We start from the raw sequence: 26,851 nt of genomic DNA, 5'->3' as shown, positions 1-26,851 counted from the left end.
AAATATTCCAAAAAGGTATAGTTTGGACAATCTATGTCTGACTGTTATGGAGTTATGGGGTAAAAAGAGCAAGAATGGTGACAAAGGTCAGTTTCAGTTTGTATAGGGATCAAAAGATAAAGTTGCATCAACTTTTGTAAAATGTGATGCAAATTATTGGTTGAGTTAATAGGGTTTTAAAAAGGAATAGTTTGTACCATGTGTCATGCTCAGTTGTCACGTTACAGGGTAACATCTGTCACATGCCATAGAATCCAATGGACGTCAACATTGTTTGACATTTACTTTGCAAACCAAGCATTCAACACAGTCAAAACTATTCCATTTATTAATCCTATTAGTTCAACCAATAATTTGCACCACATTTTACCAAAATTGGGGCAACTGTACAAACTGAAATTGACCTTTGTCACCATTCTTGCTGTTTTTATCCCATAACTCCAGAACATTCAGTCATAGATCATCCAAACAATACCTTTTTGCAATCTTTGTGACCAGACACATAATGTGGTATAGCTTTCAATATGATTGGAGCATTTTTAGATTTTGACCCCTGTGCAATTCTTCATTGACCCCTGCCTGGTCGCCATATTGGATTTTCAAGTGGCCAGCACTTTTCCTCAAACACTGATTTATGAAGAACATTCATGTCAAATCTGATGCTTGCATCACCAAGTGAAGGATTGTTTCAGTTATCTGCTGCACTAGAGGGGTGTACTACGAAGTGAGATTAGTGGGTTAATGTGGTTCGATAACCATGTTGACATACGTAGGTGGCAAACTTAACCTGGTGTGGAGCAGGTTATGTTCAGACTTATATAAAGTATGAAAAATTCACTAACCTCCTTTGAATTGTTCAGGATTTTCTTCAGAGATATTTTATTTAGATGTTTTTAATTATTTTTTTTCTTCAGTAATTTGTCTTGCCCTCCTGAGCTCTGCTACATCATCATCAAACATCTTGATTAAACTGGTTTATTGTGTTTTGAACAGGGATGGAACCATCACCTGTAAATTAGCAGTACTTTCAGGTTGCACAAATACAGCTGCTCGTTCCAGTTTTTTGGTGACTTCTCTTTTTCAATGGGTGAAATTTTCACAGCATTTTCACAGTCCTTGTATGTGTAATAATTTTATTTACAAATAATGATACGGCCCTGACTCTTGCTCAGTGACCTCTGGGACAGGCCCTCTAACCCGTAGCTGAAATAAGTGTGTTTAGTGTGGATAGAGGATCAAACTATTTCATAATAATGTAATTATTTCACCTGTTCATTTCCTTGAAGCATTTTGTCGAAGCTCAGAAGTTTGACTTTAATCTCGAAATGCCATGTTTATTTTCAATATATTGTCAAAATAGTATTTCAACTTTATTGTCAACATTCTGACTCTGTTCTCAAAATGCAAAATAACATGTTCTTCTTCCTCATTCTTTCCCCTTAATGTGGCTATAATATATTGTCATAAAAAGCTGTTTTTAAACACATAAAAATAAAAAAGTAATGTAAATAAATTAAACAAGCCGGAGCTTTATCTTTGGTTTGCATTATGGGGTAGACTCAGACATAAACAGCCTTCCTCATTGTAATTTATAAACCTGCTACAACAGCTTTTAAGTTTAATATCTCTCAATGTGTGACGCACTGTGTTGCCACATAACTATATTTACTTACACATTTAGGTGACCAGCAACAAATAAAGTAATAATGAATAGTAAATAAAAAGGTATGCTGCAAGTGACCTGTTTTTGCAGAAGTGTCAAATGATGCATGACATGCCCTGTTTTATATGTACCTATTTATTACTTACATGTTATTATTCATTCAGTAGTAATAGGAGGGCTGTCCATAAAGTATAGGTCCTTTTTATTTTTTTCAAAAACTATATGGATTTCATTCATATGTTTTTACATCAGACATGCTTGAACCCTCGTGCGCATGCGTGAGTTTTTCCACGCCTGTCGGTGACGTCATTTGCCTGTGAGCACTCCTTGTGGGAGGAGTCGTCCAGCCCCTCGTTGGAATTCCTTTGTCTGAGAAGTTGCTGAGAGACTGGCGCTTTGTTTGATCAAAATTTTTTCTAAACCTGTGAGGCACATCGAAGTGGACACAGTTTGAAAAATTAAGCTGGTTTTCGGTGAAAATTTTAATGGCTGATGAGAGATTTTGAGGTGATACTGTCGCTTTAAGGACTTCCCACGGTGCGAGACGTCGCGCAGCGCTCTCAGGCGCCGTCGTCAGCCTGTTTCAAGCTGAAAACCTCCACATTTCAGGCTCTATTGATCCAGGACGTCGTGCGAGAACAGAGAAGTTTCAGAAGAAGTCGGTTTCAGCATTTATCCGGATATTCCACTGTTAAAGGAGATTTTTTTAATGAAAGACGTGCGGACGGATTGCAGCGTCGGCTCGCAGCCGCCGCGACGCTCCGCCACAGGAAAAACACCTCCGTTGGAAGCCTTAAGGACAAGTTGGAACATGTCCAGCTGTTAAACAATTTCTCATATACTCACTCCACTGAAAGCCATCAAAAGCCGCCTGGATTTTACAAATGGTTATCAACACGGAGGTGTTTTTCCTGCACCGCGCCGGCTGCGTCCCGACGCGTGGACCCGTCCGCATGTCTTTCATTAAAAAAATCTCCTTTAACAGTGGAATATCTGGATAAAATGCTGAAACCGACTTCTTCTGAAACTTCTCTGTTCTCTTACGACGTCCTGGATCAATAGAGCCTGAAATGTGGAGGTTTTCAGCTTGAAACAGGCTGACGACGGTGCCTGAGAGCGCTGCACGACGTCTCGCACCGTGGGAAGTCCTTAAAGCGACAGTATCACCTCAAAATCTCTCATCAGCCGTTAAAATTTTCACCGAAAACCAGCTTAATTTTTCGAACCATGTCCACTTCGATGTGTCTCACAGGTTTAGAAAAAATTTTGATCAAACAAAGCGCCAGTCTCTCAGCAACTTCTCAGACAAAGGAATTCCGACGAGGGGCTGGACGACTCCTCCCACAAGGAGTGCTGAACAAAAACAACAGAACCCATAGGTTTTTCTAAGAAGTGTTGCATAATAATTCATTATCAGAATATAACTAAATAATGAGCTTTACAGCCAAAGCTGTTACCTCAGGGCCGGGTTCATGATGTGTGTGTGTGTTTGTTCTATTGACATTCTGATCCCAGAACATTGTGACTCTGACACACAGGCACACTTTTCAGCTCCTCCCCTCTGTCTTCAGCCAGGGTTTGATTAGAGCCAATACAGGCTTAAGCAACCAGAGAGAGAGAGAGAGAGAGAGAGATGGAGAGAGAGAGGAGAGAGAGGAGAGAGAGAGAGAGAGAGAGAGAGAGAGAGAGAGAGAGAGAGGAGAGAGAGAGAGAGAGAGAGAGAGAGAGAGAGAGAGAGAGAGAGAGAGAGAGAGAGAGAGAGAGAGAGAGAGAGAGAGAGAGGAGAGAGAGAGAGAGAGAGAGAGAGAGAGAGCAAAAGAAAGAGTGGACAGCCACTCTGGTGCACTCTGGTGGTTCTTGCTTCAGCGTCACGACTGCTTTATCTCCAATATTTCAACTGGAGCATCGCTCATGAAAGCTCAACAGCCTGCTAACTTCTCTATTCCCACTGGATTTATTTAACTGGACACTGCCAAATTTTCTTTGCAGAAAGTTTGTTGTTTGTTTTTAACGTGACCTTCATATCTTTCTCAGATGTTTTCTGGTCTTGCAGCCACTGGAGACTGTTTGACCCCAACCTTTGAGAGACCATGTTGCTACCAAGAAGAGAAGAATCACCAAAAGTCTTTGGAATCGTGGGAACTCGCTCGTGCTGAAATGTGAGCGGTAACAGCAAAGTATAGAACAGCTATAGTCTGCAAAAATGTTGATATTTTTATGTCAAGTTTTAAAAACACAGTTTTAAGGTGAGCCAGTAAATAATGGACAACAACTTGAGTGCTGTTGTGATGAATGCAACCGGACCGTACCACCCTGCGGTGGGGCCCTGGAGTCTTATCATATTGGTGCTCATCATCCTGATCATCGTGTTGGGGAATCTGCTGGTCATCGTAGCCATAACACGTACATCACAGCTACAGACCACAACCAACATCTTCATCATGTCCCTGGCGTGTGCAGACCTCATCATGGGGGTCCTAGTGGTGCCTCTGGGAGCCACCATTGTGGTGACGGGCAACTGGCAGCTCAGTGACACATTCTGTGAGTTCTGGACTTCTGTTGACGTGCTGTGTGTAACAGCCAGCATCGAGACGCTCTGCGTGATTGCGGTGGATCGCTACATAGCCATAACTAGGCCGCTTCGATACAAGATCCTTCTGAATAAGTTGCGTGCTAGGCTAATTGTTTGTCTGGTGTGGATCGTGTCTGCTTTGATTTCTTTTGTACCCATTATGCAAGGGTATTGGCGCGCAGAGGATGATGAAGAAGCACAGAAGTGCTACAACGATACTGCGTGCTGTGACTTTGTGACCACCAGGGCTTTTGCCATCATTTCGTCGATAGTGTCTTTTTATATTCCACTGCTGATAATGATATTCGTCTATGCAAGAGTCTTTCTAATAGCGACCAGGCAGGTACAGCTTATAGATAAGAATCGGAAGCGTTTCCAGAATAAGTGGCAACTGGCCGAAGTGCAGCTCAGTCCCGACACCAACAATGTTCTCCCATCAGCATGCATGAGCTCCGGCAGCAGCAGCTACCGAAAGACCGGCAAACGGAGGCCATCGCGGCTAATACTAGTCAAAGAGCACAAGGCCCTCAAGACGTTAGGCATCATCATGGGCACCTTCACTGTGTGCTGGCTGCCGTTCTTCGTTGCCAATATCATCAATGCGTTTTACAGAGGCGTTCCTTCAGAGCGGATATTCCGTCTGTTAAACTGGCTGGGTTATATCAATTCCGGTCTGAATCCCATCATCTACTGCAGGAGTCCAGAGTTTCGAGCAGCATTCAAGAGCCTGCTGGGTTGCTCTTGGCTGTCCACGCCGAGATTCAACACTTTCTACAAAGAGCTGCAAACTCGATGCTCCTGCTTTCTGTGGCAGGCTGAATCCAGCACGACGGGATCCATCCACAATTATCAAAGTGGCAGGATTGTGAGCACCAAGAGCCAGGACGGCGCTCAGGAAAACATCAAAAGTGAGGAGCCATCAGTCGGGCTTCACCAGTCCAATGGCAACGCTCAGATCAGTGACTCATCCGAACCAGAAATCAAACTGTAAGTCCTGTTTTCCCCCTTACAATTTCTCGACAGGTTCCTGCTTTTGTAAACTTTTCCTAGTAGGATCACAGCAGAAATAAATTACTGGCATTACATATGAAAAAAAATACTTCAACATAATATGCCACAGACTGAGTGGCTTTATTATTATATTATTAGTCAAAATTTACATGTTACGTCAATTTAAAGTAGTTTCTCTGTATCTTTTTTTAAATGTCTGTACGTGTGGTTGACGTGCTTTCAGATTTAAAGCCAAATACTTTTCCTGTCGCTAACACTTTCTGATTTAATTAGGGATTGGGACCACGAGTAAATTGGGTTTCAGTGTCTTGCTCAAAAACACTTTGTCACATAGAGATAGAAGATTCAGGGATCAAAACCACCAACCATTTGGTTACTTTAATCACCACCTGAGCTACAGTTACAGTTAATTCAAATATTCACTACTTTGAAAAATATTAAATGTGTTAAATTTATTGCCAAAAAAGACAACTACATTTCCAAAGTATGAGTCGAATATTTGGTCTTAAATGTATTTTATGTCAGCTGTTTCTCACCTCGACTGTGAATGAAGAAAACTGCATTTTGGAAATGACGTCATGCTGAATTAAACAAATCCTGTCACTGTCATTAAACTATGACATGACAATGAAAATGCAGTTTCATATCTGAATATTTGTGCTTTTTTTTTTACTTATAGGACAGTTTACAATAAAAGGAAATCCAAACATTTGTGTGTGTTTTGTACAAACGATTGCAAAATGCACTTTAAGAAATGAAAAGCTTGATTTAACTTCAATTACTCGTGTTAACAGTTGGAAACTACAAAGCAAAAGTATGAAGTTATATTTCCATAACTCATCTGTGGAGAGTAAATAATCTTTTTGTGATTCGTTTTTAGATTTTAAATTTTTTTTAACTCAGACTTGTGTTTCTGATTTATATAAACTGTCTCAATAAATCCAGAATGTATCAGAATATTAATTCTCTGTGAAATATCAGATTTTCAAAAACACACAAACACGGGGAGAACATGCAAACTCCACACAGAAAGGCCACAGGTGGGAATCGATCCCATGACCTTCTTGCTGTGAGGCAACAGTGCTAACCACTAAGCCAACCGTGCTGCCCATAAAAGTGAAACTAACATTAACAATTTATATTTCCTGTAATTAATAATTTCCTGTAATTAATAATTTAAAGCCAAATACTAAAAGGAAACAGGTTGGTATTAAGAAATGAAGCTGTAATTGGTAAAATATTTCAACACAACAGCAGGAAAAATTTCCTTGAGTAATTTAGCTTTTGTCATTTCGGAGTCTTGATAAATATAGCTTTTATAACTCTGTTTGATTACATTCTGGAATATGAACATATCTGAGAAGGTTATTTATAAAAGAAAGTTAAAACACTTTCACAATGATTTGCAGGATCACACCCGATGTTTGAAGACCTTCCTGAATATGACTGTGACTGCATGCGTGTCAAAGGGCCGCGATACGCCCTGTCCAACACCCCCTGTTACAGATAAAACTTTATCACTGAGGCACAAGACTTTCCCCCTAACTGGGGGGCAGGGGGGTGTTTACAAGAATGAGAGCCAACGAGAACAGACGTTAGAATATTTGATTCACTCTTGTTCTGCTGCAGATGAAACATACACCTGCAGCAGCTCAGCCAAGTCCGACATGTTACACCTAGAAGGGCACTGAGTAGAGTGCATACCTCAGCCAGTGGCTCACAGTCCACACTAGTTTGAATCTCCAAAACAAATTCCAATATTGAGCTCACTGGAGTGACCAAAAATCCATTTTAGTCCAGATTAGGATTATTATATGGATCAAGGAGGAAATCCTGCCTCAAAGTTTTAATATTATTTTAAGGGTTTCAGATTAAAGCACAGAATCCACTCGTCATCCATCTCTTATGTTCAGATCTGAATGTCACCGTCTGAATGTGACCAAGCATATCTGAAGCACCAGTCTTTGACTTTGTGACTTGACAAAAATTGACTTGAGTTTGTGGAAACAGAGCAACATGGATATGGAATCTGAATATTCAAGAGGCAAATCCTTTGATTTGATTGCTGACATCTATTATTACCCTGTGTGCTGGCGAAGTGGCAAAGCAGGGTGTTGTTTTCAGTGGCGTGTGTGTGTATGTGTGTGACTGTGAACAATGTAACTCAAAAATGACTCGATGGATTTTCTTCAAACTTGGTGGAAATATTGCTAAGATAGATGTGATTAGATTTTCTCTAGTTTAATCAAATGTCAGTGACAACTTGGTTAACAACTTGGTTAACAGACATATGTGTATTTACATGTACATTTATTTTGTAGTATAGAGCTCACAAGATTTGAGTCAGCCCTCTGGTGTCTTTCTTTATGGCATTGATTTGCTTCCATATTCCTGTCCTGTTCATGCTAATAATAATATTTTCTAATCCTGTGGTGGTTTATCAGCCTTTGTACACTACCAGACAAAGGTTTGGACACATTTTCCCATTCAGCTGAAAGTACACCTGAGTCCACATCTGCTGTGAAGCTTTCAAGATTCTCACACACTGTGCATCACACAAATGACACACTTTTTGTTGAAGCGCAAAGTCATACTTCTGTCTTTAATGTGAATGTGTGCTACAGTGCATCTGCAAAGTATTCATAGAGCTTCACTTTTTCCACATTTTGTTATGTTGCATCCTTATTCCAAAATGGATGAAATTCATTTTTTTCTGTCAAATTTCTACCCACAATACCCCATAATGACAATGTGGATAAAGCTTTTTTTTAATTTTATTTTTGCAAATTTATTAAAAATAAAAATCTAATAAATCACATGTACATATGTATTCACACCCTTTGCTCAATACTTCTTGAATATGATGTGCACAAGCTTGGTGCACCTGGCACTATTTCCCATTCCTCTTTGTATCACATGAACATAAGTATTCACAGCCTTTGCCATGAAGCTCAAAATTGAGCTCAGGTGCATCCTGTTTCCACTGATCATCCTTGAGATGTTTCTACAACTTAACTGGAGTCCACCTGGGGTAAATTCAGTTGATTGGACATGATTTGGAAAGACACACACCTGTCTACATATAAGGTCCCATAGGTGACAGTGCATGTCAGAACACAAACCAAGCATGAAGGCAAAGGAACTGTCTGTAGACCTCAGAGACAAGATTGTCTCAAGGCACAAATTAAGGGTACAGAAACATTTCTGCTGCTTTGAAGGTCCCAATGAGCACAGTGGCCTTCATCATCTGATCATCTGATTGACCAGGACTCTTCTGGCCGCCCATCTAACTAACACACTAACTGTCAGAATGCTCGTAGCACGGGCCGGGGCGGAGGATTAGCAGCAATCTTCCATTCCAGCTTATTAATTAATCAAAAACCCAGACAGAGCTTTAATTCATTTGAAAGCTTGTCTCTTAGTCTTGTCCATCCAAATTGGAAGTCCCAAAAACCAGTTTTATTTGTTATTATCTATCGTCCACCTGGTCGTTACTGTGAGTTTCTCTGTGAATTTTCAGACCTTTTGTCTGACTTAGTGCTTAGCTCAGATAAGATAATTATAGTGGGCGATTTTAACATCCACACAGATGCTGAGAATGACAGCCTCAACACTGCATTTAATCTATTATTAGACTCTATTGGCTTTGCTCAAAAAGTAAATGAGTCCACCCACCACTTTAATCATATCTTAGATCTTGTTCTGACTTATGGTATGGAAATAGAAGACTTAACAGTATTCCCTGAAAACTCCCTTCTGTCTGATCATTTCTTAATAACATTTACATTTACTCTGATGGACTACCCAGCAGTAGGGAATAAGTTTCATTACACTAGAAGTCTTTCAGAAAGCGCTGTAACTAGGTTTAAGGATATGATTCCTTCTTTATGTTCTCTAATGCCATATAACAACACAGTGCAGAGTAGCTACCTAAACTCTGTAAGGGAGATAGAGTATCTTGTCAATAGTTTTACATCCTCATTGAAGACAACTTTGGATGCTGTAGCTCCTCTGAAAAAGAGAGCTTTAAATCAGAAGTGTCTGACTCCGTGGTATAACTCACAAACTCGTAGCTTAAAGCAGATAACCCGTAAGTTGGAGAGGAAATGGCGTCTCACTAATTTAGAAGATCTTCACTTAGCCTGGAAAAAGAGTCTGTTGCTCTATAAAAAAGCCCTCCGTAAAGCTAGGACATCTTTCTACTCATCACTAATTGAAGAAAATAAGAACAACCCCAGGTTTCTTTTCAGCACTGTAGCCAGGCTGACAAAGAGTCAGAGCTCTATTGAGCTGAGTATTCCATTAACTTTAACTAGTAATGACTTCATGACTTTCTTTGCTAACAAAATTTTAACTATTAGAGAAAAAATTACTCATAACCATCCCAAAGACGTATTGTTATCTTTGGCTGCTTTCAGTGTTGCCGGTATTTGGTTAGACTCTTTCTCTCCGATTGTTCTGTCTGAGTTATTTTCATTAGTTACTTCATCCAAACCATCAACATGTTTATTAGACCCCATTCCTACCAGGCTGCTCAAGGAAGCCCTACCATTATTTAATGCTTCGATCTTAAATATGATCAATCTATCTTTGTTAGTTGGCTATGTACCACAGGCTTTTAAGGTGGCAGTAATTAAACCATTACTTAAAAAGCCATCACTTGACCCAGCTATCTTAGCTAATTATAGGCCAATCTCCAACCTTCCTTTTCTCTCAAAAATTCTTGAAAGGGTAGTTGTAAAACAGCTAACTGATCATCTGCAGAGGAATGGTCTATTTGAAGAGTTTCAGTCAGGTTTTAGAATTCATCATAGTACAGAAACAGCATTAGTGAAGGTTACAAATGATCTTCTTATGGCCTTGGACAGTGGACTCATCTCTGTGCTTGTTCTGTTAGACCTCAGTGCTGCTTTTGATACTGTTGACCATAAAATTTTATTACAGAGATTAGAGCATGCCATAGGTATTAAAGGCACTGCGCTGCGGTGGTTTGAATCATATTTGTCTAATAGATTACAATTTGTTCATGTAAATGGGGAATCTTCTTCACAGACTAAAGTTAATTATGGAGTTCCACAAGGTTCTGTGCTAGGACCAATTTTATTCACTTTATATATGCTTCCCTTAGGCAGTATTATTAGACGGTATTGCTTAAATTTTCATTGTTACGCAGATGATACCCAGCTTTATCTATCCATGAAGCCAGAGGACACACACCAATTAGCTAAACTGCAGGATTGTCTTACAGACATAAAGACATGGATGACCTCTAATTTCCTGCTTTTAAACTCAGATAAAACTGAAGTTATTGTACTTGGCCCCACAAATCTTAGAAACATGGTGTCTAACCAGATCCTTACTCTGGATGGCATTACCCTGACCTCTAGTAATACTGTGAGAAATCTTGGAGTCATTTTTGATCAGGATATGTCATTCAAAGCGCATATTAAACAAATATGTAGGACTGCTTTTTTGCATTTACGCAATATCTCTAAAATCAGAAAGGTCTTGTCTCAGAGTGATGCTGAAAAACTAATTCATGCATTTATTTCCTCTAGGCTGGACTATTGTAATTCATTATTATCAGGTTGTCCTAAAAGTTCCCTAAAAAGCCTTCAGTTAATTCAAAATGCTGCAGCTAGAGTACTGACGGGGACTAGAAGGAGAGAGCATATCTCACCTATATTGGCCTCTCTTCATTGGCTTCCTGTTAATTCTAGAATAGAATTTAAAATTCTTCTTCTTACTTATAAGGTTTTGAATAATCAGGTCCCATCTTATCTTAGGGACCTCGTAGTACCATATCACCCCAATAGAGCGCTTCGCTCTCAGACTGCAGGCTTACTTGTAGTTCCTAGGGTTTGTAAGAGTAGAATGGGAGGCAGAGCCTTCAGCTTTCAGGCTCCTCTCCTGTGGAACCAGCTCCCAATTCAGATCAGGGAGACAGACACCCTCTCTACTTTTAAGATTAGGCTTAAAACTTTCCTTTTTGCTAAAGCTTATAGTTAGGGCTGGATCAGGTGACCCTGAACCATCCCTTAGTTATGCTGCTATAGACGTAGACTGCTGGGGGGTTCCCATGATGCACTGTTTCTTTCTCTTTTTGCTCTGTATGCACCACTCTGCATTTAATCATTAGTGATCGATCTCTGCTCCCCTCCACAGCATGTCTTTTTCCTGGTTCTCTCCCTCAGCCCCAACCAGTCCCAGCAGAAGACTGCCCCTCCCTGAGCCTGGTTCTGCTGGAGGTTTCTTCCTGTTAAAAGGGAGTTTTTCCTTCCCACTGTAGCCAAGTGCTTGCTCACAGGGGGTCGTTTTGACCGTTGGGGTTTTACATAATTATTGTATGGCCTTGCCTTACAATATAAAGCGCCTTGGGGCAACTGTTTGTTGTGATTTGGCGCTATATAAAAAAAATTGATTGATTGATTGATCTATACTGAACAATCAGGGAAGAAGGACCTTAGTCAGGGAGGTGACCAAGAACTCGATGGTTACTTTGTCAGAGCTCCAGCATTCCTCTGTGGAGAGAGGAGAACCTTCCAGAAGGACAACCATCTCTGCAGCAATCCACCAATCAGGCCTGTATGGTAAGGTGGCCAGACAGCAGCCACTCCTTAGTAAAAGGCACATGGCAGCCCACCTGGAGTTTGCCAAAAGGTACCTGAAGGACTCTCAGGCCATCAGAAACAAAATTCTCTGGTCTGATGAGACAAAGATTGACTTCTCTGGCATGAATGTCAGGCATCATGTTTGGAGGAAACCAGGCAACCCTAGGAGGAAACCCTACATGAAACATGGTGGTGGCAGCATCAGAGATATCTTGGATAAAAACCTGCTCCAGAGCCCTCTTGACCTCAAGCTGGGGGAAGGTTCACCTTTCAGCAGGACAATGGCCCTAAACACACAGCCAAGATATCAAAGGAGTGGCTTTAGGACAACTCTTTGAATGTCCATGAGTGGCCCAGCCAGAGTCCAGATCTGAATCTGATTGAACATCTCTGGAGAGATCTGAAAATGGCTGTGCACCGAGACTCCCCATCCAACCTGATGGAGCTTGACAGGTGCTGCAAAAAGGAATGGGCAAAGATGTCCAAAGATAGGTGCACCAAGCTTGTGGCATCATATTCCAGAAGACTTGAGGCTGTAATTGCTGACAAAGGTGCATCAACAAAGTACTGAGCAAAAGGTGTGAATACTTATGTGCATGTGATTTCTTATTTTTTTTTTAAATGTTTAATAAATTTACCAATATTAAGAGTAACTTTTTTCATGTTGTCATTATGGGGTGTTGTGAGTAGAATTTTGAGGGACAAAATGATTTTACTCCATTTTGGCATAAGGCTGTAATGTAAATGTGGAAAAAGCAAAGCGCTGTGAATACTTCCCAGATGACCAGTATTCCTCCAGTGTCACAGATAATGTAGGGAATTTGTGGTTTGTAATATTTCTCTCCCCGTTTTTTTGACTTTCTTCTCAGTGTTTACACTATGTGGAGGGCATATGCAAAAAATACTGTAAATTACTGAATACCTGAGGGGAATGAGAACCAGGAAGCAGCTGTCAACTTTGTCTGTCCTAACAACCCGTCCCCCGCCTATTTGGCTCCCAGCTGGAAAATGCAGTGTTAAAAGACACAGCTGATAACGAGCTTCATGATATACAGGATCAACGACGAGTAACCATGGTAACAGAGTTACAGACAGAGCAATTTTTTTCATATTAAACTAAAATCTGGCAAGATTTTGTTGTTGTAACTCTGTTATCCTGGAATTGCCCGCATGTTAGAGAAGCAGGTGACCCAAAGAGACATGGAGACTTCAGGACAACAGCTAGCAACATGGGGGTTAGCTGCTAGCCAAATTCTACAAATTTTCTTGACTCACACTGGAATAACTCTGAAATATTAAACTTCAAAATGACACACAAAATGCTGCCAATAACATTGTTACACAAGTGTTGTTTCTGTGTCTCTCAGACCTCAAATCTGAATGTCATTAGTCCACTTTCGGTTTCTGCTATTACCGTGTTTTTTTTTACTTCTGTTGTGGTACGCCACTCAGTACAGTCAGTGCCACTCAAAGAATGCTGCATCCACATAACCAAGGGTAATTGCTCAGAGAATCATAACTGACAAAATGCAGTTTCATGAGCTTGAACCTCTACTGACTGCCTTGATGGGTAAGCTTGAGATCCTAATAGGGTTGCCAACCGTCCCTTGAAAAACGGAATCGTCCCTTATTTGGAAATAAAAGTGTGCGTTCCGTATTGACCTGAAATGGGACGCAGTTTGTCCCGTATTTCTGTGAGAATCAAAAAGTCTGTAAAATGTCAATGGAATTGACTTGCGCTTTATATGGAAACTTACGGTAAATTTGATCCCAGCCTCTTTCCTGCTCTTCACCAATGAGCTGACAGACACGAGTTGACGATACAGAATCACTCTTATCTCATTGGTTGAGGGACATCTGCTCGCAAGAAGATCCCGGACGAGAATCATGAGCCGACGACGGTCGTCGGACGACCATAACAAATCAGCATGGCTGATACCGACACAGACACCGACACTGGCACTGCAGATACGCCTACGAACAGCAATGTCTGTAACGTCGTTACTCCTCCTCGAAAAAAACAAAACAAAAAAGAAAGCAAAAATACATGGGCAAATGGGAAAAGGAAAATGGCTGGGTGGAAAAGGTGCGCGACAACAGCTATAAGTATTGTAAGTATTGTTTACTTTTCCAGACTTTCACTGTTACATTGTTTTGGATGATATTTTTTTTTTGTTAATTTATACACTCTTAAGTTAAGCAATAACACGACAGAGAAAGATTTATTTTTAAATAAATTTTTTTTATATATTTTGAAGCAGGACAGGATGCTCATATTGAAATTGTGAGTGAAAATTTATTTTGCACTAAAAATAAATTGCTAAATAATAATTTGTTTTCCACACTTTCATATCATAACAAATGCATGTGTGCATCTACTTAAATTCAGGGTCAAGTCACACACACGCTGGGAAGGGTGAAGGCAATGGTCAGTTGGCCGGTCCATGGAAATAGAGACTGGAATGGACGTCACGTGACTAGCGGCGTGCTGCACGTCGGCCATTACTGAGGGTGGAGAGAGACCTTGATCCTGTTAAACAGAAGTGATAGGAGAAAAAATGACGTCACCGACAGGCGTGGAAAAACTCACGCATGCGCACGAGGGTTCAAGCATGTCTGACGTAAAAACATATGAATGAAATCCATATAGTTTTTGAAAAAAATAAAAAGGACCGTTACTTTATTGACAGCCCTCGTATATACTTGCAGCTGTTGTTTAATATGATATGTACATGGTGGTCACAGGAGGCATTTAAATTTTAACAGTGTGGTTGGAGGGGATGGAGGAGGTACTTTTTACCCTGACTGAGGGTCAAAAGTCATAAATTCTGAATGGCTTTATATCTACTTGTAATAAAATGTTAGTAAAAATCATATATATGTTGTTGTCATTAAAAGACTAGCAGTAATATTACAGTGGAAAAAGCAGCAAGATAAATGAGCACAATGGCAAGACATACTTCAGATTAATAAAAATCACAGTAAATGAACAGAATGGAATATTTTCCACAAATTTCCACACTTTACATAAAACATTTTTTTCTACCTAGACATGTATGGGTTCATTAGAAAGAGCAATTAAAGGGCTTTAAAACAAGCCTACTTTTATTAAAATCTGTTACATCTGTTACATAAAAGTTTTTTTTTTCACCCACACATGCATAGGTGCATTGGAAAGAGCTTTCAAAGGGCTTTGAAACAAGCCTACATTTATTAAAATCCATTAAGAAATAGTGACGCTAGTGCAAAAAAAGCAGTCAGTTTATTATTGATGAGCTGCACATTTCCACCCTTAGTAATGGCGCCTTCCTCTCTTGAGTGACGCTAATAGATAGAGGCGCGCATGTCCATTCCAGTCTATATTTCCATGGGCCGGTCAGCCAGTGATCCTGATCACTTACCTTGGATCCTAATTCTTGTACTATGAACCTAACCATGACCTTTCCTTCTGATTACTTACCTTTCATCACGACCGTTTAAATTGCTGTTTAGATTTGAGTTTGATCTTGACCAGTGTGCCACGACACTGAAATCTGTAGTGATCAGTATTCCTGATCACGGACCTTTTATCCTAAATGCTGACCTTTGAACCTCAACCTATTGTTTGACTCTCATTAATGATCTTTGATCCTAATCACTGACCTTTCAATTTGAACTCTGCTCCCAATCAATGACCTTTGATCCTTATCGCAGACCTTTAACTGTGAACAATGATGGTTGATCATGTACCTAAATTTTGATGTCTGATATTTGATTCTGATCTGACCATTGTCCCTCTTCGCTGACCTTTGGTAGTGGCCAACAACTCTTGAACCTGATCACTGAGCTTTTGTCCTGATTGCTGATCTTTGATCTTGATTGCTGTCCTTTGATGCATCCTTTAACCCAGAGCTACACCAAAATCTAATGGGTTCTTCTTTGGAACATGCCCCATGCCTTTGCACCAAGTTTAAATAGAACTGATCCAGTTGGTCCTATGTTATCAATCAGTTGGTTGGTCGGTCAGTCACGGGTAAAAACATAACCTCCACTGTGGAGTTTATCATAGACTGATGTCTGCAGCACCTTTGATAATCTGACCAACGAAACAATTCATACATTTTAGAAAGTAGATTTTTTTTTTTTTTTTGAGTAGGTGCTGGATGCTTATTGCTTGGATGTAGAAGTTACATATTTTAAAATTCCATTTTGATTTTATGATGGATAAATAAATTAATAAATAAGTAAAGCAAGAGTATTGTAGTGGAAGAAAGTGTCAGAGTACAAACTTCACCATGGCTCACAGTTATCAAAACCAAAAAGTGTTAGATTGTGCTCAAGCAGTTTTTTTTCTTCTGCATTTTACTGTTAAATTCGGTTGACCGATACAAAGTTGCATCTTAAAATATTTCCTGTCACCATTTATGCTTTATTCTTAAAATTTATTGATAATTAGTAAGGAGAACACAGGACTAACAGGAAGACAGAGGATGGGAAGGAGAGGAACAGTAGTAGCCAGTAAACCAGTCGTGAGCAGTATTTCTGGTATTTATTTTTGTGTATTTATATTTTATATTTGCAAATTGTTATTTATTTTCACTTTTGATACTCTGTGTGCTTCCTACCCTGTGTGCTGCTAAACAGTGGTGTTGAAACCTCAATTTCCCTCAGAGAGTCGTCCCAAGAGATTAATAAAGTTCTATCTAATCTAATCTAATCCTTCCAGATCAACCAATTTCTAGTATTTATATTTGTTTTTATATTTGCAAATTGTTTTTATTTTCACTTTTGATACTCTGTGTGCTTCTTACCCTGTGTGCTGCTATACAGTGGCGTTGGAACTTCAATTTCCCTGAGAGAGTCATCCTAAGAGATTAATAAAGTTCTATCTAATCTAATCTAATCCTTCCAGATCAACCAATTTCTGGTATCTATAGTTGTGTATTTCTATTTCTATTTGCAGATTGTGTTTTTATTTTCACTTTTGATACTCTGTGTGCTTCTTACCCTGTGTGCTGCTATACAGTGGTGTTGGAACCTCAATTTCCCTGAGAGAGTCGTCCCAAGAGATTAATCAAGTTCTGTCTAATCTAATCCTTTCAGATCAACCAAATTCTAGTATTTATATTTGCGTTTTTATGTTTGCAAATTGTTTTTATTTTCACTTTTGATACTCTCTGTGCTTCTTACCCTGTGTGCTGCTATACAGTGGTGTTGGAACCTCAATTTCCCTGAGACAGTCGTCCCAAGAGATTAATAATGTTCTGTCTAATCTAATCTAATCTAATCTAATCCTTTCAGATCAACCAATTTCTAGTATCTATATTTGTGTATTTATATTTATATTTGCAAATTGTTTTTTATTTTCACGTTTGATACTCTGTGTGCTTCTTACCCTATGTGCTGCTATACAGCAGTGTTGGAACCTCAATTTTCCTGAGAGAGTCATCCCAAGAGATTATCTAATCGACTCTAATCTAATCCTTCCAGATCAATTGTCTCTGGGTTTAGTTATCAGAACTCATTTCATAACCCTGCCAACAAACTAACAAATAGATGGATAATCCCCTAACCAAATTGAGCTTTTTTTTTATTTTATCTTTATTTCAATTTTAATGGATCAAAATAACAACCTCACCTTGCAGAAAACTTTCTAGCAGCTGCAAAGGACTTTTCACATATAATGAACTTTATTAACATCATCAAAAGCAGAAGCACAATCATAATGAGATATTTCACCTGAACATATGCTCATTCATAAAGAACTATTTCTACAGGCATTAACAGATACACAACTACAACTTTTAATTAAAGTCTAGAAATCTTAAAAACCTCCAAAGCAGAAAAACAAACCTGTATACAAATCAATAGAATTAATTTCTGTGTTATACTGTTCAAAGAAAGCACATCATTTAAGGTTAGAAGGTAAAACTGATTTTGCAAGTGGCTCCACACTGACATCCCATTTTCAAGAAATATTTCATTTTCATTTTCACTGGAAGACGTCATTTATGTTGCTTGTAAAACAAAGAGATGTGAAGGAGAACATACAAGTCTTCCTTAGAAGGAGAATGGTGTGTTCTGTCGTAAATTATCTCAAGGGGGCAGGATCAAAAGAGTCACACTTTGCTTTGAGCAGTTGAGACGGGCCACGACGTGATGACACGTTTAATAAAGGAATATGACAAACTGTTCCTGTTGCACACTGCTCAGAGGCACAGTTTATTCCTCTGAAGCACTAAGCCAGCGTGCTGAAGACCTGCCCCTCAGTCTCCGCTGTCGATTTGATCTAATCAAGTAGCAACACTCACAGTGCCATTCATCACAGAATTCCACATAAAAATGAGTTCATATGCTGTGGATGTCAGAGTTCTGTCGCTCAGTCCCAGCTCAGTCAGAGCCCATAGAACACTTGATGTAAAGCCACTGAGATGAGTGGGTTCTAGGAAGGAGTGAATGTGCTGTGCAGAAGAGCCATTATCAATAGGTACTTTTGTTTTCATTGAAATACATGCAGACGTATCACCGCTGCCCTTATCAACATCCACAGCAGCAAGAGATGGTTTTTAAGAGATTTTTCCAAAATGCAAACTGGAACAGCACTTAGCAGAATGCTGCCTCATGCTGGTGATCACATCTACTGAAGCCATGACCTAATTTAGTATGCAAATATCTTAATGGCGTGTAATGTTTTAGCAAAAGGATCCCAGTGCAGAAAACCACAATGATGTAAGGTAAAAGCAGGCAAAAAAAAAAAAAAAAAAATCTATTAAATAGCATACTACCAGGCATGACTAAAAACAAACAAAAAAACAAAAAAACAAAAAACAAAACAATTAGTAGGCAAATGGATGATCAGCCCAACAGTTAAGTTTTTCAAATGGAGGCAGCAGAAGGTTATCTTAAAACAGGCCAAAGGTCAGTGACAGAGAGTTCTAATTCCAATGTTCCATGACAAAATCCCAACGGACAAAATCCCAGTCTCATGAATAAATATAAATAGAAAATATATATGTATAAATATAAAATAATAACACATGCATACATTCAAAATATTTTATTTATAGTTCATCACACACATTTAATTACATTTTTTTCACACTTTCAAATAGAATATCACAGTTCCTTTAAACAACTATGGTGTCACCTCAACACAATACTCAATACTTTGAAAAAGCTGAAACCTTTTAACAAGTGAAATGAGACTTTGGAATGAGACTGGGATTTTGTCCACTTTTGTAATAAGGGGTTGGGATTTTGTCCGCTGGGATTTTGTCCTGTCACCAAAGGGATCAATCCAAAATGGCAGGCAAAAACAAAGAACATGGAACTGCAGTCTCACGCTTTATGTTTGTGCTTCCGTCACGAAATGAGTCACATTTCCATCACGCATTTTTTTAATTTCAGTATTTCTAACCCTACTCTCCTCCCCTAACCCTAACCATAACCCTCACAGACGCCCTGCATCACCCTGCATTTTGTGCTCCAGTCACAAAATGTGGCAGTATTACGAACCGGTAGATTAATGTACATTTAGTGATGCCATCAGGAAATGTCATGAGATTTGGTTGTGTGAAGCAGAAAAGAAAAAAAAAGGCACTGGGACTGTTACGATATGAGCTAAATCAGAGTCAAATTGAACCCCAATAGCAGACAGCCAGGACACAGAGGGATGTGGTACAAATATCCAAGGTGCTTTAATAATCCATGTTAGTGAGGGAAAACCCAAACAAGCAGGTGTAGGGATGTAAGTACAACAAAAAGTCCAACACTAAAACACAAAGTGGAGAACAACTGGGAGCCCAGCTAACAAAATAAAGTTCACAAAATGCTATAAGAATATTTGTCAGATGTTATCAGAATGTCAGCTGTAAAGCTCTCGGAACGTTTTTAAGGAAAGTGTCTTTTTGGTTCTCAGAACATTCTGGTAATATTACACAAAGTCAAATAAAGATATATTTCATCAAAACATTCCAAGAACATGCTGGTAAAGTTACCTAAAGTCAAAGTCTAGTCATTGAAAGAAATCTGGAGTAACAAAGACGGTAAGACTACAATTAATATATTTGTCAATTTTTTTGTCAATGATAAACATGACTTGTCAATATATAAGAGGAAGCAATAATGTTAGGAAAACATGCTAGAAACGTTTCTGATAACCATAACCTAAATACAACCAATATATAACGTTACCAAAATGTTATGTGTTAGCTGAGAGGTGCGATGGTGATGACAAAACTAATGACAGCTGGAAAACTTGGTGCGTGAAAAACCAAACATGGTACTTACAACACATAGACACCATGACACATTAATTGACTGGCACAAATTGACAAACGGATGTGGCTTAAAAGCAGTAAAACAAATGAGTAACAGGTGCAAAATCACAGCGGACAGGAAATGACAGACACGTAAAAGGAACACAAAATGCAAAAACAACAGTGGAACTAAAAGACGGCATAATAAAAAAATAGTGGAACTAAAAGACGGCATAATAAATGATAAACAATGTAGACACGGATTAAAAGACAACCCAAAACACAAAGGCAAGCAATGAATAAAGAACCGTGTAAGGTCACAAATTGTAGAGAGCTACAAATGACACAGATAAAGAAAAACTACAAAGATCCAGAGAACAGAGGACGGGGCAACACAGAGACACGACGGGGCAAAAACACAGAGATATGATGGACCGGGAACCAGGGAGTGTAAGGACGAACGGACAGCAGATGGATCACAAAGGAGACAGATAGCAGGAGACATGTCCACACATACACAAGACTCAAACATGAACCACAGGCGCACACACACACACACACACACACACACACACACACACACACACACACACACACACACACACACACACACACACACACACACACACACACACACACACACACGGGACCCACATGAATTACAGCCCATGGAGAGAGACCACACACACACAGGACCCACACAAATGATACACATCCACACGCATATGGGGGGTACATGAACGACAGGTGAACCATACACACAGAAAATCAGAAGGGGTCATGGGCAACAGACAAAACATATTCGGACAAGGACTGGAACACGAGACCAAAAACAGAAGACACAGACAGGGCCAGAGGAATGCACACACTGCAGGGACACCAACGCGAGAAAGCAGCATGAACCGATATAATCTGATGATGAGGTAACAGAACAGCATGGACAATGACTGACTGACAACAATAACTGACAATGGTTTTCTGAAGTGTTCCTGAGCCCATGCAGTAAGATCCTTTATACAATGATGTCGGTTTTTAATGCAGTGCCGCCTGAAGGATCGAAGGTCACAGGCATTCAATGTTGGTTTTCGGCCTTGCCGCCTACATGTGGAAAGTTCTCCAGATTCTCTGAATCTTCTGATTATGTTATGGACTGTAGATGATGGAATCCCTAAATTCCTTGCAATTGAACATTGAGAAACATTGTTCTTAAACTGTTGGACTATTTTTTCATGCAGTTGTTCACAAAGTGGTGATCCTCGCCCCATCGTTGCTTGTGAATGGCTGAGCCTTTTGGGGATGCCCCTTTTATACCCAATCATGACACTCAGCTGTTTCCAATTAACCTGTTCACCTGTGAATGTTCCAAACAGGTGCACTTTGAGCATTCATCAACTTTCCCAGTCTTTTGTTACCCCGTCCCAACTTTTTTGAAACGTGTTGCAGGCATCCATTTCAAAATGAGCAAATATTTGCACAAAAACAAAAAAGTCTATCAGTTTGAACATTAAATATCTTGTTTTTGTGGTGTATTCAGTTGAACATAGGTTGAAGAGGATCTGCAAATCATTGCATTCTGTTTTCATTTACATTTCATACAACGTCCCAACTTCATTGGAATTGGGGTTGTACAACATCCCATCTTTCAGCAAAAGAAAATATTCTATCCATTGCAGGAAGGGAAAACATTCATTATTTTTTTGTATTTGACACCTAAATAGAGCCTCATCATTTGAAAGTTTACTGAATATTAGAAAGATGTTTCTTGTAGGAACAGGAAACTAACAGCAGGGGACAGAGCAGTTTCTGTGTCCAACCAGCAATTTACTCCAGCTGGCAGACACCACTGAGCTCAGTGTGCGCCGCTTCAGTCCTCTGTGGTATGTGGAAGGGCACGTGTGCCATCCCAGTCCAGCAAAAAATCCCAATAGGAATTTTTCATCTGATAATGTGCTAAAGATATGCCTGTGAATACTGCTGCTTATAGGGTACTGGACTTAGCTTCCTTGTATCATGGATGCACTTTTAAAAACAGGTAGTGGAGTCATTCAATAAAGCGATACATATGACACAAAAATGCATGGTAAGTAGAAATAAAATGCATGGTACAGTCATTCAATTTCTATATCTACTTACTCCAATCAAGGGTCACATGGAGCTGCAGCTATGCCAGTGGTCATAGGCCATGAGGCAGTGAAACATCAGGACGCCACTCTATTGCAGGGCCACATATAGACAGACAAACAGAGTCACACTCACACCTACAGTCAATTTAGAGTCCACCTAAAGGCCCCCTGACAGGAGCATTACTTTTGATTCACGCACTTGCACGCCCGTCGTTGTGACGATCCCACCTGCTGTGTTCCCAGCTGGATGCCGTTCTTTGTTCCACCACCTGCCACATGCTCTGTGCTGGGCGCTGTGTGTATAAAATAATTATTTCATGTTGGATTAATCATTTTCCCTGCAAATTGGCTGTTGAAAACGGCTCTCATCGCTTTCTGAATTACAGAGTTCAGCTTCAGCTTCAGCTTCAGCTTCAGCTTCAGCTTCAGCTGTTCATGCGTGTGCCTAACGAGCTGCAGAAAGCATTTTGAACCATCTAAAAAGGTAATTATTTGTCATGTTTACATTGTCATGGCTTGATAAAACAGTTGTGTGTTCTTTCTTTCTTGTCTGCAGCTGTTAAAGTATGTTTATGATAGATTCAACATCTTGTTTTTATTGTAACATCCACGTGTGCTTGCATCAGCCAACCTTGAACCTTCGTGCACATGCGTGAACTTTTTCACGCTTGTCGATTGTGTCATTTGCTGGTAAGTAGTCTTTGTGTGAGGACATGTGTTGTGCGCTCGGCGGATTTTCATTGCAAGGAAAAATACGGAACGACTGGAGCAGCGCCGCATCAAATTTTGCCAGAAACTGGGTGACAGCCAGGTGGAAAACATTCGGATGATTCAGACGGCTTTCGGTGACAATGCTCTGGGCATCACACAGATTAAGGAGCGGTACAACCGGTTTAAAGATGTCCGCACAACGGTGGACAGCGAGCCACGCTCCGGTCGGCCATCAACATGCTGAAATGACCAGATCATTTCCAAAGTGAACGCTGTGGTGATGCAGGACCTTCGTGTGACTATCCGAAAATTGCGGAAGAGGTGGACATCAGCACTTTTTCAGTACATTCCACTGTGACAGAAGATTTGGCCATGAAAAGAGTGGCGACGAAATTTGTGCTGAAGCTGCTAATGGCGGAGCAAAAGCACCTTCGTGTTGAAGTCTCACAGGACATGCTGTGACATGCCCACCTCTTCCACAATTTCTCGGATAGTCACACGACTGAAAAGTCACTGAAAGCCGTCTGAATCATCCGAATGGTTTCCACCTGGCTGTCGCACAGTTTCTGGCAAAATTTGATGTGGTGCTGCTCCAGTCGTTCTGTGTTTTTCCTTGCAATGAAAATCCACCAAGCGCACTGCACACGTCCCACACAAAGGCTGCTTACCAGCAAATGATGCAATCGACAGGTGTGAAAAAATTCACGCATGCGCACAAAGGTTCAAGGTTGGCTGATGCAAGCACACGTGATTCAAATCCATCAAGTTTTTGCAAAAAATAAAAAGGTCCAATACTTTTCTAACAGACCTCGTATATATATATATATATATATATATATATATATATATATACACTTACTTTAATTAAACAGTTATTGTTTTTTACATTAATTATTAAGATCCTGTTGTCGTACGTACAATTTGTACATGTTTGATAAAACCAGTCAGTCAATCAATCATAAACAATATTTACATTTTAACACCGCCTGCAGGAGGGCATGTATGTGCACATACGTGAGCTTTTGACAAGAGCTGAAGTTAGCTTTGAGTTAGCAGACATTAGCTTGCACACTGACGTCCATGAAATGTCCAGAGGTGTTATCAGGTTACAAAAACAGGGTGTTCAGTTTTAAAATTGTTTATTTGTCGGTAGCTTTTACACAATATATTACAAAGAGGTTATATTTACACACAAATGAAACAGTTTGCAGCTAGCTAGTTCAGCCACTTAACCTCTTGAAATACCTCTTACGTTAGGTCAAGATTAGCCATTGAAGACACTGGCAGTAATAGGACTGGACTTACGCTGAGCGCAGACAGACAGATGCAAATAGTCCATGGGCCAAGCAGGTTTTCAGTACCACTTTATGGGAAAAAAACGACACTTAGAATCCAGCCTCAGTGTATCATGGCCTACACAAAAATGCACGATAGCCATCCCAGGGTGGTAGCTGTAGCCAGGTAGGGATCAATGAAGAATTACACAGAGGTCAAACTTTAAAAATGCTCCAATCATGTTGAAAACTATATCACATTACTTGTCTGATCATAAGGATTCCAAAAAGGTATAGTTTGGACTATCTATGACAGAGTGTTCTGGAGTTATGGGGTAAAAACAGCAAAAAGGGTGACAAAGGTCAATTTCAGTTTGTACAGGGGTCAAAAGTTAAAGTTGCTCCAATTTCAGTAAAAAATTATGCAAATTATTGGTTGAAATAAAAGGATCAATAAATGGCCATGATACACTGAGGATGGATTCTTCTCCTTAAGTGGTACCGATTAGGTCAAAATTCATGACTGGCTCATGGACTAAAAGTCTTTGCAATACCCAATGGCCATATTTCATGGCCTCAGGTAAAAATGGACACTACCACAAATATTCATTTTTTTCCTGTTTACCTTTAAACAAATAATGTTAAATTACAAATGGAAAGTAGAGAAGCTTGAATCTTCGACTGGACTGGGTTGCTTGACACGAGGACGTTTCGCTTCAAATCGCAGAAGCTCCTGATGGCTCCCTTGACGACTCTGCTGATGACGTGAATGACTGGTGTTAAGACAGATCTCCAAGAGCTGGCAGATGTGGTCTGGTGTGAGTCTGCCAGTTCTTGGAGATCTGTCTTAACAGCACGTATTTCCTGTTTAGGGGGAATTACTACAGGCAGATTCATGGCTGTGCGATGGGGTCTCCGGTATCCCCCATTGTGGCCAATCTGTACATGGAGCGAGTGGAGAAGACAGCCTTGACGTCTATCACGGGCATCTCTCCCAGTCACTGGTTCAGATATGTTGATGACGCATGGGTTAAAATCAAGCAACAGGAAGTTGAGGACTTTACAGAACACATCAACTCGGTGGATGCCAATATCAAGTTCACACGTGAGGATGCCAGAAACAACCATTTAGCCTACTTGGACTGTAATGTTACAATTGGAGAGAACAGACAGCTCCAGACGGGTTTACAGAAAACCAACTCACACTGACCAATATCTGCTCTTTGGCTCAAACCACCCCCTTGAACACAAGCTCGGGGTGATCAGGACGCTTCAACACAGAGCCCTACAGGTGCCCACAACTGCAGAGGGAAGGGCTAAAGAACAACAACTTGTCTGGAAAGCCCTCACAGTATGTGGGTACCCACGATGGTCCCTGGACAAAGTGCAGAAGTCCCAGAGAACAAAGAGACCAAATAGACAGGAGACGGAGACAAGAAGAAGAGGAGTGTCTCTCCCTTATTTAGCAGGAGTAGGGGAAAAACTACAGAGGATCTTCAGACAGCACAAAATCCCAGTTTACTTTAAACCGGTTAACACCTTGAGACAGAAATTAGTTCACCCTAAGGACAGGATCCCTAGTTACAAACAGAGCAATGTAGTGTATTCTATCAGATGTCAGGAAAACTGTAACGAACACTACATAGGTGAGACTAAGCAACCTTTACACAAAAGGCTATACCAGCACTGCAGAGAGGGCACCAGTGGACCTCAGTCTGCAGTTCATCTCCACCTTAAAGACACTAACCACACGTTTGAGGACAAGGAAGTTAAAATATTAGCCAGAGAGAAGAAATGGTTTGAGAGAGGGGTCAAGGAGGCATTCTTTGTGAAACGTTTGAAACCTAGCCTTAACCGGGGAGGGGGTCTGAGACACGCTTTATCCCCTGTTTACAATGGGGTACTCAGGTCAAAGCAGTTTCAGTCTTTTGTTCATGGTAATGAGTCATTCACGTCATCAGCAGAGTCGTCGAGGGAGCCATCAGGAGAGGGACAGCTGCCCTGTCATTAGGAGGGTGCTAACTAGAGCACAATAAGTGCTAATTAGAGCTATTGGTTAGTCACCAGCCTATAGCAGTCTGCCTCTCGGTAGGAGGGGTCTGGTTAGGTTTAAAACTCCAGCTTTTGTGACTTCTTGATTATTCTTCTCTACAAGAGTCAAGACAGAAGTCAGACCACCAGAGCAAGAATTTTAGCTGAGGAAGCTTCTGCGATTTGAAGCGAAATGTCCTCTCGTCAAGCAACCCAGTCCAGTCGAAGATTCAAGCTTCTCTACTATGGAAACCACCTGGACAACTGAGAGCCTACACAGAAACATTACAAATGGAAAAGCATTTCAAAACAAATCCCTTTTAATTATCTGATTACTATTTTTTTTTTCTCAAAAACGAACACATTGCAAATTTTGAAACTCAAAACGATGGTGGTATTTCCAGTAAAAGAAAACTGTTTTTTGTGGTGTGGATGAACTGCTGCTGCATTCACTACGCCTCTGTCATTTCAAAGCATCACCAGCGGCTCACCGATTATTGCCTCATTTCTGCTTAAAACTGCCTTGTTTCTGCTTAAAACTGACTTTAGAATGACTTAAGAGGTTTTGCCTTGTCACCTGATGGTTAATAATCACATTATTCCCTTTGGGTGTAGAGA

General features: G+C 40.1%; 1 protein-coding gene across 3 annotated transcripts in view; it reads left to right on the top strand.

The window, feature by feature from the left end:
• Nucleotides 1-26,851, top strand: part of adrb3a (adrenoceptor beta 3a) — a 107,228-nt gene that overhangs the window by 49,930 nt on the left and 30,447 nt on the right. The window contains exons 3-4 of one of the 3 annotated variants that reach the window (XM_034169945.1): nucleotides 3,698-5,222; nucleotides 22,604-22,701. In XM_034169945.1, coding sequence (XP_034025836.1) covers nucleotides 3,925-5,222; nucleotides 22,604-22,688 — 1,383 coding nt within the window. In that variant the 5' untranslated portion in view covers nucleotides 3,698-3,924 and the 3' untranslated portion in view covers nucleotides 22,689-22,701. Of the gene's footprint in view, nucleotides 1-3,464; nucleotides 5,223-22,603; nucleotides 22,702-26,851 lie in introns of those variants that run through there. The other 2 variants (XM_034169944.1, XM_034169946.1) reach the window with 2 other exon arrangements.

The sequence above is a fragment of the Thalassophryne amazonica genome, chromosome 5 (genome assembly GCF_902500255.1).
Source record: "Thalassophryne amazonica chromosome 5, fThaAma1.1, whole genome shotgun sequence".
Classification (NCBI taxonomy): Eukaryota; Metazoa; Chordata; class Actinopteri; order Batrachoidiformes; family Batrachoididae; genus Thalassophryne; species Thalassophryne amazonica.
The sequence above is the reverse complement of the archived record's forward strand: the minus strand, read 5'-3'. Positions and strand labels throughout refer to the sequence as shown.